A 13826-nucleotide genomic window follows, 5' to 3' on the forward strand; every position below is an offset into this window, starting at 1 on the left:
GTGTGCATTCCTGCAGATGTGTGTATCTGTGTGTGTACATGTGCATGTGCCTGGTGTCTGTACATAGACACCTGGCAGAGGCCTGCTGTTAAAAGATAAACTGAGGCATATTAAACATTTTAAGGGTTTATGTGAGCAAAATCAATTCAAATTGGGCAGTGCCAAACCAGAAGTGCTTGTGAACATGCCGCTGACAGAACTAGTCACGAGACTTTTATAGAGAAGACCTGGAAGCAAAGTAAGGAAATTATATGATTGGCTATAGCTGAAGTAGTTGCCTTGTTTGGGAAAGTCTCATTGCTTGTGATTGGTTGTCCTTAGGTTTTGATATCTTAAGCTTGAGGCATTCGCAGGCTGGTTGTGGTTTGCATATGTCAGCTGCTAAAGCATCATCACAACCACCTCCATCTGATGACTTCTGTGTTTAATTAATTTAACATAGGCATTTCTGAGTTTCCATGTCCCCTGTGCACAATGCATTGGGCCAGGTGTCAGTGTAAGGAATGTGCCCACCTGCCTGTGCATGTACATAGGTTACTGTCACCAAGGGGTGACACCCAGCCTGATGTGGGCACTGGCCAATCAGAAGGGACACTGTCAGTAACACAGCATGACTAGAGTTCAGGCGAGGCCCACGGATCCTTTTAGAAGGGGCTGCAAGGACTGGGACAGAGCGGGGAATAAATGGGGAGCTTGGGCCAGTGGCCATGTACCAACTGGTTCAGGTGTATTTCAATATTTTAATAACCAGTATAGTTTTCTTTGTGCTAATGGTTAGAACACCAGTTCTGCTGACACCAAAAATAAAGTTGGGTGAGTAATTAAAGAAATATGTTCTGGACATTAAAGGGAATGACAGAATCAGATTTCCATGTTAGACACTGTTGGCTCTAGACAAGTTACTTAATGCCCCTGGAAAATTGGGACGACCATACATACCTACCTTTACGTAAGGTTGGTGTAAAGACAAAACGAGATAATGTCAACACAGTGTGCCTGGCACATAGAAGTTGTTAATACCACTGGTGTCATCATTGTTATTATGAAAATGACATCGTATATGTCACCAGATATGGTTTGGGAGACCATGTAGACCTGGATTTTAAGCCCACTTTGCTGTTTATAGCTTGTGAAAGTGAAGCTATTCAGCCTTTCTGAATCTCAGTTTCCCCACCTATAGTCCGCATAGAAACCACAATATGTTACTATGGGTTTGTTCTAATACTATTAACACCGTTTTGCACAAAGTAAGTAATTAGAGATGAATTCCTGACGATGATGATGATGATGATGATGATGATGATGATGGTGGTGGTAACAGGAGGGACCCCTCTGTAGTTGTCAGAACCCAAAGTCCTTTAGAAATCATCTGGTTCAACCGTTTCATTGTACAGATGGGAGTGTTGTGGTCTGCAGAAGTGTGACGTGTGACTGGCCTCAGGCCACCCTGGGGGTAGCAGCCTGAGGAACCAGCGGAGGCATCAGGCTAGTGGGCCTCTAGCTGGGAAGGCCTTCTTCACTTTGCTGAGCCCTGGGCTCTGACGCTGCCCCTTGGACCTTGCAAGATGGTGGTGCCACACACACCTTTCGTTATATAAAATAAATGTGTGGATGTCTGCTCCCATTGTTCATGCACCCTCCCTGCAACCCAGGCTCCTAGTGACTGCGAAGAGAAGAGGAAGGAGGAGGGTGTCACTGGGCTGCTTCCCTGCTGGATGCAGCAGTGGCTTGGCTGGCTTGTGCGGGTTTGTCAGCTACACTGGCCCCATCACCTGCAAAACCTCCACTCATTATGAGGCCTGCATAGATGCTGCCTTTAAATTAATGGCAGAGGAAAAAACTAAGGCGAGGCCAGGCCTCCCCACATCTTGGGTACTGAATGTTACAGAAACTTATTGCTACTTTTGGCGATTGACGAGGTAGGTAAAGGCTGCTGTCCCATGAGATGTTCAGATGGTTCTCAATGAGTAGCAAGTTTCTGAAATCAGATAATTGGATAATAAAAATAGCACGTACTTATACAACATTTCATTGTGTCAGACACTACTCTGAGCAACTGACACACAGTGATATCTATCATGTTCACACGGACTCTCTGAAGTAGGTGCTATTATCATCCCCATGTTACATATGAGGAATGGAGATACAGTGACCTCAAAAGGCCACATCCCTGGCTCAGGAGGGAGCTGGAATGAGATCTGGGTGGCTGGACCCTGGAGTCTGTTTTTTCCTGTGTCCTCTGTTAGAAGATGGGACCGAAGGACAAAGCTTCTTCTTTCCCCTGGGGGAGATCTGGGCTGAATGCTGGGAAATTGTAAGCGTGGACATTTCTCCCAGCAGAGAGGAAAGCCCTGGAGCTCCACGGCGTGGCTGGGCTGCGCGGAAAGGCACTTGCTCTGCATTCCACGGCAGCCATGTGCAGTTGCTCGGAGAGCCTCTGGGGAGCATCATTAATCATGATGTGGCCCCTCATGGGGACCGGCTGTACCTCGCCCAGCCTCTCTCCTCTCACTTGCTAAATTCTCACTGAGAGAGGGGCCATGGCTTTCCTTTGGTGGGTAGGCTCCTAGCATTCTTGAAGGTTTGTAGTTGGGACCAATTCTGCCCCAAAGTTGATCTACAAGGTTTTGCTGCCCCACCCCCCGCCTCTGCCAAGGACCTGGGACCCAGTCATAGGCTACAGGGGGGACCAGATGTGTGAAAGCCAGGCTGGCCACACAGCCAGGAGAGGAGAGGGCTGATGGTTCAGAGGACTGGAAGAGCCCTGCAGGTTGGGCGTCTGGGGTCAGAGAAGACTTCCCGGAGGAAGAGGAAAGACAAAATGTGGCATGTCACTGGGAAGGGGGGCGGAGGGGGTCTTGCTGGCAAAGCCCTGGGGGCCACATTTGCTGAGCCCTTTTCCTCATGTGTCAGGAGGGCTGAATACCACCCCCCAGTGCAGATTTATTTCTTCATCTCCTGTACTCAGTTCACCCTGGCCTCTCTGTGTACCCCATGAGACAGGGCCCCAAAGCACATGGTAGGCAAGCTAAAGACAAGTAACCAGCTGGCCCCCTGCTGGGACCTTAGTGCCCGGCAGAGCACCTGGAGCAGTAGGCTGGACAAGCCTGGAGGGCTTCAGTGTGGCCTTCACCTTGTCCTGGGCAAGGCTCTCCTGAGACTGCAGAGCCTCTGGATTTGTGTCTAGGCGGGGACACTGACCCGCCCTGGTGACGCTGCATCATCCTTCAGGACCCTACCTGCAGCCTAGGCCTTAGGGAGCCCTCAGCCCCCTTCCCGCCCACCCCCTCCCACCACGTGGGATGGGGGAGATGCAGGGAAGTGTCAGCAGGAAGTCTCAGCGCTGACCTGCATTGACCTCAGAGCAAGCACATGGCATTTCCTGGGAGTTAGGCCATGAAAATAAGAAGGCCTCTCCCTTCTCCCCAAGGAAAGACCACAGAAAATTCGGGGTGCCCTCTGTCCTCTTCCTCTTCAGAGTCTAGAGTCCTGGGGGAGGGGCACCATGAGGAAGCACATATCCTAAGGGATTTTCAGTTTGATTTTCTGTCTGTGGGCAGCTGGAAAAGCCAGTGAGGCATTCCTGTCCCAGTGGGCGATGGATTCCCTTCTCTCTGGCCGAGAGCAGGCCTGAATCCAACCTGACGGTCCTGCCCCAGCCAGGGCGGTGATAGGGGGCGGGAGTGGCTAGATTCTCAGGGGTCCCTGGGCCTGAATCGTAACCTCTCCTGGGGCTGTTTTATATTCTCACCTCCAGGTTTTTATTTTGTTTAGAATCACTCACATTATACTTCAGCACTTAATTCAACAGCCATAGAAAATATTGCTCTTTCTACTTTTTTTCATCTTTTTGACCTAAGATCATGTTGGTGCCAATTTCCTTTAAAATAACTCATTACCTGCGGGCCATTGGCGTGAAATCCCAGCGGTAGCCCCCACTGACCCTCTCTCTGTAATTCCAAGGCCTCCCCTCGCTCACCCTCCCCTTGGGGAGCCTTGGCCTCTGTGTTTATACACTAATGTTTTTTCTCACACATTCATTGTGCGGCTTTCCTTAATTTGGTGTCCCACCGGGTGCCGGCGGGAGGCCACTCAAACATTATGTCAGTGATCTCAAAATTGAACCCCAGGGCTTTCTTCTGCCAGTGGCCGGAGCAGATGTGTGGCACACTTTATTAACTCAAGTACCCACGAGTTGAAAATTTCATTAGTTTGAGGGGAGGGCTAAGTCCCATCCAGAGACCTGGTCTGGACAGATTCTTTGTGTCAACCTGACCCCTAGCAAAACGGATTATTGTTCTAAGTGAGACAAGTGACCTAATGTTCTGCCTGTTACGCACACATGGTCTGTAACCTTTTAAAATATGAGTGTGGGAAAACAGCGCATTCTGCCACATCCCTGACCGCAAATTCCTGACAGGTGGCAGCCAGGCTCTTAGCAACCCACAAGGAGCCTGGAATTATCAAGGGGCCACAGTGGTTTCCTTAGGCCAGGTATGGGCCAGGTCAGGAGACGGACGGCTAGGGGGAAGGAGCCCATGGAGGCAGAACCTCGGCCTCCAGTGCCACCCTGTGACAGGCCAGGGCACAGCCTTAGCCTGGCGGTGGGCTGGGAAGGGCCCAGAAGCAGCCCACCTCCCATGCCCCCACGGCATGGGTCATGGGTCGGTTGTAGGCTAGGACCAGGGCTGGGAGCAGTAGCTTTCCAGTAGCACTGGCGGGGGTGGGGGTGGTTAGGGGGACGGAGAGGGGGTGTGGGGAGTTCTGCCGTGGAATACTGGAGACTGACTAATGGGGAAGCACTGGTTTGTCTCTTGTAAAAAAGATTTACCAAGGCTCCATGCCGAATGTTGGGTGCAGCCACATCCCTGCTGAGAATACTCCGTACAAACCCACCAGCCCCCCTGGGTCCCCTTCTCTCCCTCTGTTCTAAGTGACCTCATGTTCTGCCTGTTAGGCGCACATGGTCTGTAACCTTTCAAAACACCAGTGAAGGAGAACAGCATCTTCTGCCACATCCCTGACCACAAATTCCTGTCTGGTGGCAGCTGGGCTCTGTGGAGAGAAGGAAGGACATGCTCAGCTGAGTTCACCTCCTGAGGCCTCCACAGCAAGGTCCCCAGCTGGGGCCTGGAGAGGAAGGAGGGGTGCTCTGACTGTGGCCTGGGCGTATGCAATGGTAGGGGACCAAGGTGGGTGAATCACCAGGTTGGCCTGGGAGATACCATCTCCATGCAGTGTGTGGCTGGAGGAGAAAATCAGTTATAACCAAGGCACTTGGGTAGGGCTTCCAAGGGAGGAGGGCCTGAAGAGGCTTCAACAGACCAGAAGCATGGGCCAAGGAGGGTCCTGAGAAGGAAGGGGACAAGGTGTGGGTCTTGACCGGAGTTTTGGGGGGTTGCTAACAGGTGGCTAAGATTATCCACAGCACATTTTCTCTGGATTGTGCTTATGGTACAGACACAGTGCAGTTCTTGGGCTGAGAGAGATTTCCACTTAGGTCTCCGGTGGGGCCTGCTATGGAGATGTACCCTTTGATGATCCCAGCTCCTGTAGCTGCATAGGAATGCCTGGAGACCTAGGGACACAGCCCCCAGGCCTGGGCTCGGCTCTCCCCAGAGTCTCTGTGACCTGGCCTCCCAGAGAGCTGAGGAGAGGGCCGCCCTGGCCCCTACCTTCTGACAGACACAAAGCAGAGCTGGTTGTAAAAACTTAATTAAATGAAATATTTTAACAAGAAATTCCAAGAACAGAATGCCCTTCTCGTCAGCAAGCCCTCACAGAAATAAAAGCTGACAGGAAGCGTGTGTTCTGTCCGACAAGAGAAAGTTTCTGCAAGAATCAAGATAGTGCAGGGAGTTGGCCTGAGCTGGACCAGCATGTGAGCCAGGCTCGTTCCTGAAGTCAGAGCCCACAAGGGGAAGGGTCACTGATCTGGGAAAGTATGGACTCCTGAGGATCCTTCTTCCATTTGATGTACCTTCACTGAGCATCTGTCATGTGCCAGGCAGTGTGCAAGCCTGAGTGTGCAGTGCTGTCAGCCCTCACCAGATGCTCCTGTGCTTCTGTGAGAGGGATATTTTTATAAGATGAAGAACGGGAGTCTTGGAGGTTATGTGACTTCTTAGCCTTGGGTCAGAGCTGGAATGAGAACCTGGTCCTCATGATTCTCAAGGTCCAGGCTCCTTTTGATGCGACTTGCCCTTTCTACCACAATGGAATTGCTGCCTGGCTAGAAGCAGGGCCACATCCAGGACTGGGGAATGCCATCATGGCTTCCCTTGGGGGAGCACAACCAAAATCTGTCCCCAAAGTGGACAGAGGAACCTCATCCCCACTCTGAGGAGAGGGCCTGCAGACCAGAGTGACCCAGGCTGGGGCTGCTTGAAGTGTGGTGGCATCCCAGCTCGTGTCAGGTGGAGTGGGCCTCCGTTGTGGGCAGACAGGTGATCAAGGCCAGAGCTGTCTGGTCTTAGAAGGCTTCCTTGAGAAAACCTTGACTATTTCCACAGAGGGTCAGGGAGGGTGTTTCAGGCACAGGGCAAGGAGTAAGAACCGCCGGAGGCAGGTGGCAAAGCATGATGCATAGCCAAGGGAGCGGGAAGAGCCTTTGCTGGAGGCGAGGGTGGAGCCTGAATCAGTGACTGACTCTCCAAGGAAAACTTGCTCTCATGTATGTGTCCGTGATGATGAGGTGACAGTAAGCATCTCCTGCTCCTCTGTCAGTCTTGGCCTCTGTGAGGAAAATGCTCAATGCATGCATACCAAGCAACTTGCTTGATTGCCCTTGATTGGTTATTTCCCGGACTGGAAGTATTTCTGTAACAATTGAACCAAATCCTTCTTGCTACAAGGTGGGTTTACCACATACAGGCTTCCAGTAGCCTCAGTAGGACTTGGCTTGGTACCAACATGACTATGGGTGAAGCACACTCCATAAAAAACGTGAAATTGGCAACGAAGATTCATTTTAGGTACAATGGTTCACTGGAGAAGAGGAAACGGCTTTCCAAGAGCATTACCCACCAGGTTCTCATATATTGTAAATTTCAAATACACTTTGATTTATCAAAGTGAATACCCAAATCTTATTTAAGCTAGTAAATGTGTATGTAAACTGAGGCAAGGCTGTGACTGGCTCAGAAATCAGCTTACAACCTAGGTGACTTTTTTTTTTTTTTTTTTTCAGCAGAAAATTGCTTGCAAATTCTATCCTCTACCATCTCCCATCTGTTTTCTTTCTTTAGGCACAGAAAAGGAATAGGCAGAGAATGTTCTACCAGGAACTTGAATCCCCACGACCCAACTCTTACAGCAAAACCAAAGACTTTACTAATTTCCCCTGAGCAGGGTTCTCATTGTGACCTCTTAGGAGGAAGCAAGTACACGGGGGCCTGCCTTTACCAATCCACTTTGTCCCAGGAAAATTGTGTGCAGAGTTTTTGATAAGAAGATTCTTTAAAAAACATGGTAGGATGAGTCATTGCCTTGTTTTATTTGTGAAGAGTGAAAAAAATTATTTTATAGCTGGCTGCATGCACTTGGAACCTGCTGGCCTAAAAGGAAGGAAAAATGTTTCCTAGTAAGAAAACTGCTTGTTTTTTTCTTAAGTGAAAATAGGTCAATGGGCCTGTTGGTTATAAAACATGACACCCCACCCCCTTCCTAGATATAACCACAGAAGGGTTGAATTATTTCTCTTTCCACAGTGACAAGAGTCTTCCTCTGCTAGGTAGGATAGACAGGGTTTGAGGACTTGGGGAAAGTTAAAGGGGTGGACAGAGAGAGTGAGAGACCTAGACAGAAGCACATGGCTCACAGGACAGCCATGTGTTAAGAAACCTTAGGAAAGCATGTGAAATGGGGCCCAACTGGTTTATTCAGATGTTAAAGAGGAAGATCTTGAAGGCTGGGTAAGTTGGGCACATCCAGGCTGCCAACACTTGGTTGCAGAGTAAGTTTTAGGCTTGCATTCTGTGTATATAGGATTTGCTTAAAATAGGACACACTGTGGTCATATTCAGGCCACAGTTTGTCAGTATGGGGAGGACCCTAAGGGCAGTGCCTCCAGTTCACAGAGGCAGTTAGGTCAGCAACAGAGATGGAGCAGGAGCCAGCCCCCCTGACAACCATGGAGGAACTTCTGAGTAGAGGTCTCCCCAGAAACCGCCAACTGCCCCACTGGCTGGATGGAGAACTGGGAGACTAGATTTCCACTGGGGCTTCCCAGGACATGGAGGGGTGGTCAGGAGGCAGGAGGCCAGTTCTTGGGGGGACAGGGACAGTTCCAGGGCTGGGAGCAGTTGTAGAGGAAACAACGGGGCAGTTTTGCCTCACCACCACCCTGAGCAGCCACCGGCAGCTCAGCCTCCTTGGAGGATGTGGTTAGTCTCTCTTTGAAGGACTCATGGATTCTAACTCCTTCCTCCCACCATTCAAATGCTTTTGTGAGAGGAAAATGTTAGAAATAAGCCCAATCAACCCTATCAAAGGAGTGACCCAGAGACTCATAACACACTGAAAGGAGGCTTTAATCAACAGTCTTGCAAGAGTGGGTGTCAGACAGGCACACCTGGGGCAGTTTCATCAGGCAGCCTATCTCCTAGCATGCAAGTCCCGCCCCTGGTTCCTCATTGGCTGAGTACTACAGAGGTTACAGCCTTACCCAGAGGTCCCCTATGCCCATGTAAGGCAAAAAAAGTGGTCTGACTGGAACAGAAGTACATTCCCTGAGGCAACACAGAGACTTTCAGTCCCTCCTCCCTTTGTTGTTTGGTGCATGCTCATTGCAAAGCCCAAGAAAAACCAGCCCTCGGAAGGGAGAGGGGAAGAACCGGGAAGAGAAATGTCTAAGGGTTTGGGACTCCATTGTGGGGAATGGGGAGGGTTCGTACCTATTTCCAATAGGTTGTAAACCTATTGTTAATTAGACAGAACAGCTTTTATTTGATATTTCTGAAAATGAATCATCTCCCTTATTTCTCACAGAAAAGCCTTCAGTGTCACTTCCGCGAGATGGTTAGCCAGTCTACAAACAGTGCATGCCAGTGCTGAGTGAGTTATTTCACAGGACTTCATAGAAGGGAATGATTGCTTCAGCACACTCGGTGGACCCCCAAGAAGGGCTGGGCCCATCTTCTCCCCAGCCAGTAAGGTAAAACTTAAAGGAAAACTGACAGGGCCTTAGCGGAAGCCCATTGCAAATGGTGTGGTTGATTTCAGGGTTTGGTCTGGGGCAACAACATGGGGCAGCAAGAAATAAGAAACCAATGCAAGTACATGGCCCGGGTGTGCTTTAGAGATGATTGGAACAGCCTTTGAAGGCTAAGAGACATTGTTTACTGGGCCCTGAAGGATTTTCCCAGTATGCATAAAAGAAACAGCAATACAAGGAGATGAGAATCCAGTCCCTGGATCCTCAGGCCTTCACACTTGGCCATCACCAGCTTCCCTGGTTTTCCAGCTTGCAGATGACAGATCCTGGGACTGCTTGTTCTCCATTTACTATGTTCCCATAGTAAATTTCTCATACCCTGTTGGTTCCATTTTTCCTGGAGGACTCTAATATATGTTTCCTTTCCCCTGCCCCTCTCCACCAGGTATAACCTATCCTGAATTTGAGTTTATCATTCACTTTCTTCTGTTTTTAATGTTTATTTATTTTGAGAGAGAGAGAAAGAGAGCGCATGAATGAGAAGGATAGGGTCAGTGAGAGAGGGAGAGAGGGGATCCCAAGCAGGCTTCATGCTGTCATCACAGAGCCCAAGTGCGGGGCTCGATCCCACAAACTGTGAGATCATGACCTGAGCTGAAATCAAGAGTCAAAACTGACTTAACTGGCTTAACTGACTGAGTCACTCAGGTGCCCCTATTATTCACTTTCTTTAAAACTATAATCCTAGAAAACAAATTATGTGGTTTTAGTTGATTTTAACTTTATTAAAGGGGTATTGTGCTGTGTTTAATCTCCTGAGACTTACCTTTCATTCCATATTGTATCTGCAAAATCCTTTTAAATAGTTGTGTATAATTATAACTACACATCATTCATTTTTACTTCTGCCAATAGGACACTATTAATTTATCTACTCTCTGTGTGCCAGGCACTTGATATACATTATCTCATTTAATCTCCATTACATCCCTCTGAATGAGAGGAAACCACTTTCTACTACTGCTCTGAATAGTTCAACCTGTTCTTCCATTTTAAAGGTGAAACTAGAAAAATGAAGTAACTTTCTTGAGGTTACAGAACTCATGAATGGTAAAGCCTAAATTTGGCTCCAGTGCTTAGGCTTTGTGTGAAAAGAGGGAAATACAGGCTGCCGCAGGATTCCCTGATTCAGCTGAGTAGAGCTATAGGCAACACTTTACCCTATTCTTGCTGTTGTTTCTATGATCATCTAGTACATCATGTAATTCCAGAATGTTCTAATGACCACAGGGCCCAGCCAACCAGCACAGCCCCACTATAAATGGCTCCTGGAGCTGTTCTGGCCTCCCCACTGCTCTAGAGGGACATACATGTCAGCCTGAGTGTATCCCACTTGATGGAAAAGCAGAGAAGCAGTGGAGTTCACTTGGGGAGCCAGGGGGAGTTGGTGAAGTTGGGTGGTTTGCTGATACCCTTCCCTTAGGCTACTCTCTAGTTTAGAGTCTAAACTCTAAATACCTCTTCTTAGTGCAGCTTAGTGCATGCTGCATAGCCACAGCCCTAGCCATAGCTTAAAAACAAGGGTGAGGACATGAATCTACAGGTCATGGACCAGGCCATCTCCAAGGCCTGAGTTGTTCCTCTCACCTGAAACTGGGCCTCAGTGGTGCTAGTTGAGGGTGTAAAATTGATGCAAAGGTCAGATCTTAGTGCATTAGTGTCCCTGGTATCACTGACCTGAAGCGCTGCTCAGACCTAAAGAAGGTATGAGCCAGTTTGTATAGGAGGAGAAGGGCAGGGCCCTCTCCTCACAGAAACATGTGTATCTACCCTACCAAATTTTATGAGGAATTGGAATGTTTTTTTGTTGGTGACCCCCCAACCAACCCACCAACAAATGGAGTGCTATGAAGGGAGTTGTAGCTGACCTCTTAATGTGAAACAGCAAGACAGAGAGATGAGCTAAGAGGTAGGGTCTGTTTCTGCACGTTTATCTCTGGTTATTGGACATTTTTAGAGGGAACATCTGTTTGTCCACTCTGGTTCCCATATTGCAGGCTCTATTTGAGGGCCAGCTTGGTCCCTTCTCTGACTTAATGGGGACTAAGTCATCAATTAGGGCCAGGAAGGGGACCTAGAATAAGAAGTGAAGGGGGCTTTGCTCAGCTCACCAATAAAGGGCCATTGGGCTCTTCAACTAACCAGCCTTCAAGTGAAAAGCAAAAAGAAATGGAGTTAGCTTTAAATGCATCTGGTGGGGCCCACTCCCAGTTAACCCATTAATTACAATATTGTGGGGACAGCATGACTACTCCAAGCAGATACTGGGAGTCAAACTAAAGCACACAGCTTGATCATGCTTCCAAAGTTCCAGGGCCTCAGGCTGGGCTCCATTATTTCATTTCTCCTTTGGTTTGAAAGGTTGGTTTTACAGAAAGAATATCTGTGTTTATAGTAGGATTTTCCACATCATCTGATAGCATTTTTGTTTGTTTTTTGAGAGAAGGAGAAAGAATGCTCTCATGTGTGCTCGAAGCGGGGAGGGGCAGAGGCAGAGGGAGAGAGAGAAAATCTTAAGCACACTCCACACCTAGTGTGGAGCTTGACCCAAGGATCAATTTCAGGAGTGTGAGATCATGACCTGAGCTCAAATCAAGAGTTGGATGCTTTACCAACTGAGCCACCCAGGCATCTTCATAGTATGTTTTTAAAAGATTATTACTCCATAAGTACAGAGTTTCTATTTGGGATGATGAAAAAGTTTTGGAAATAGTGATAGCTGTGCAACATTGTGAATGTAATTAATGCTACTGAGTGTACACTTAAAAATGGTTAAAATGGCAACTTTCATGTTACATATATTTCACCACAATTAAAAAAATGCAGTAAAATATTTCATTCTTCCATAATTTGGCTATTGTTGAAAGCGTTTTTATAAACATTGGGGTACATGTGCCTAAATGCCCACCAACTGATGAATGGATAAAGAAGATGTAGTTTATTATATACAATGGAATACTACTTGGCAATGAGAAGAATGAAATCTGGCCATTTGCAGTAACGTGGATGGAACTGGAGGGTATTATGCTAAGTGAAATAAGTCAGGCAGAGAAAGATAGATACCATATGTTTTCACTCGTATGTGGATCCTGAGAAACTTAACAGAAGACCATGGGGGAGGGGAAGGGGGAAAAAGTTACAGAGAGGGAGAGGGGCAAACTATAAGAGACTCTTAAATACTGAGAACAAACTGAGGGTTGATGGGGTGGGGCAGAGGGGAAAGTGGGTGATGGGCATTGAGGAGAGCACCTGTTGGGATGAGCACTGGGTGTTTTATGGAAACCAATTTGACAAAAGATTATATTTCATAAAAAATATTTCATTCTTTTTTTCTTCTCACAATAAATTTAAATTACTTCTTCAGAAAAAAGTTAGATGTATATGTTGGTTCAGTCTCAAGATAATACCTAATTAATTGCATGAGAAAAACAAACTTTGTTTTCTTGTTAAGTTTCTAAAGATACCTATAAGGTCATAAAATTAATACAACATTCAGTTAAAATTCTCCTTTGTTGCTATTCCTTTGAATATTGTCTCTCTTGCCCACATCTGCAGCTTAATATCCTGCTAGTTATTTCTGCTTAGGCACACCACTGCAACTTGAAAGTTACCACAGTTGCTTTCCAGCTGTGATAGTCTATGAGTCCATGCCTTACACCAATAATCTGCCCCCAACACATTCCTCCTGTTTCTATTGATGCCCCATGGCTCCTACAGATCATGCAGTTTCAAAATCTCACAACTCTCAAGTGTGCTTTACTCTTTCTTCTTCCTTCTTCTTCTGGTGTCCCCTGTACCCCTTGGTACCCTCTTGGTTCCAGAGATTTGCCAAGGCAGCTCCCTTTCTTATAGCTTTTGAACCCATCCCTTCTGTTCTAAACAATGAGCCCCTTGGTTCTATCAATTAGGACTTCATGATGCTTCTCATATTCTATCCTTTCTCACCATTCTTAGAAACTATGACTTGGGTAACTAAGGCACTCAGCATCTTTCATTTGGACCCTGGCACAGCTTCATATCCGTGTTCATCCCATTACAATTTATCTTGCGTGAATTATCCTATCAGTTTTCTTAAATCACAACTCCTATCACCCTTCCTGCTCCAAAACCCTCATTGGATGCCCTTGTCCAGCAAAGAAGTTACCACCTTTAACTCTGGCTTTGAGCTCTCTGCAATACTGCCAATCTTGCCTTTCCAATCCCGCCTCCCCTTACTTTTCCTGTGCTCTGGCCACTAGATGATCCAGTGTCTCTCAAACACACGCACCTATTCTTTTTTTCCTCATGTTTTTATTCATGTAGAATACCCTCTCTCCCTTATCACTTGTCAATGTATCTTCAAGATTCATTCCAACATTCTCCATGAAAACTTCTTGATTCTCATTCTTTCTTATTATAGACCCTTGTAGTTGCTTTCTTTATACCCATCAGGAGAGAACACGTTCCACCTATGATTGATAAATGGACAGATATCTAGGAACTGCATCTTAAGGACCTTTATCTCCTCTCTAGATCCTTTGTGCTTAACGTATAGAAGCATTTAATGAATGTTTATTGAACCGGATAGGTCTCCTTCCCTCTATTTTATCTCCTTGCCATAAACGCATTTACA

At 47.2% G+C, this 13826-nt stretch overlaps 1 protein-coding gene across 5 annotated transcripts in view; it reads left to right on the forward strand.

Moving 5' to 3' along the window:
- LOC147582280 (uncharacterized) overlaps positions 1-13826 on the forward strand; it is a 159951-nt gene that overhangs the window by 128666 nt on the left and 17459 nt on the right. Inside the window, exon 6 of one of the 5 annotated variants that reach the window (XR_015248919.1) lies at positions 8989-9154. The exons of 3 other annotated variants lie outside the window; for them this stretch is intronic. Coding sequence is in view for 1 of the 2 variants with exons in the window: in XM_086700097.1 (XP_086556223.1) it covers positions 7248-7264 (17 nt within the window). In the remaining variant the exon portion in view is untranslated. One more of the 5 variants, XM_086700097.1, reaches the window with a different exon arrangement.

The sequence above is a fragment of the Puma concolor genome, chromosome A3 (assembly GCF_028749965.1).
Source record: "Puma concolor isolate L17-30 chromosome A3, mPumCon1.1.hap2, whole genome shotgun sequence".
In the NCBI taxonomy this organism is placed as follows: domain Eukaryota; kingdom Metazoa; phylum Chordata; class Mammalia; order Carnivora; family Felidae; genus Puma; species Puma concolor.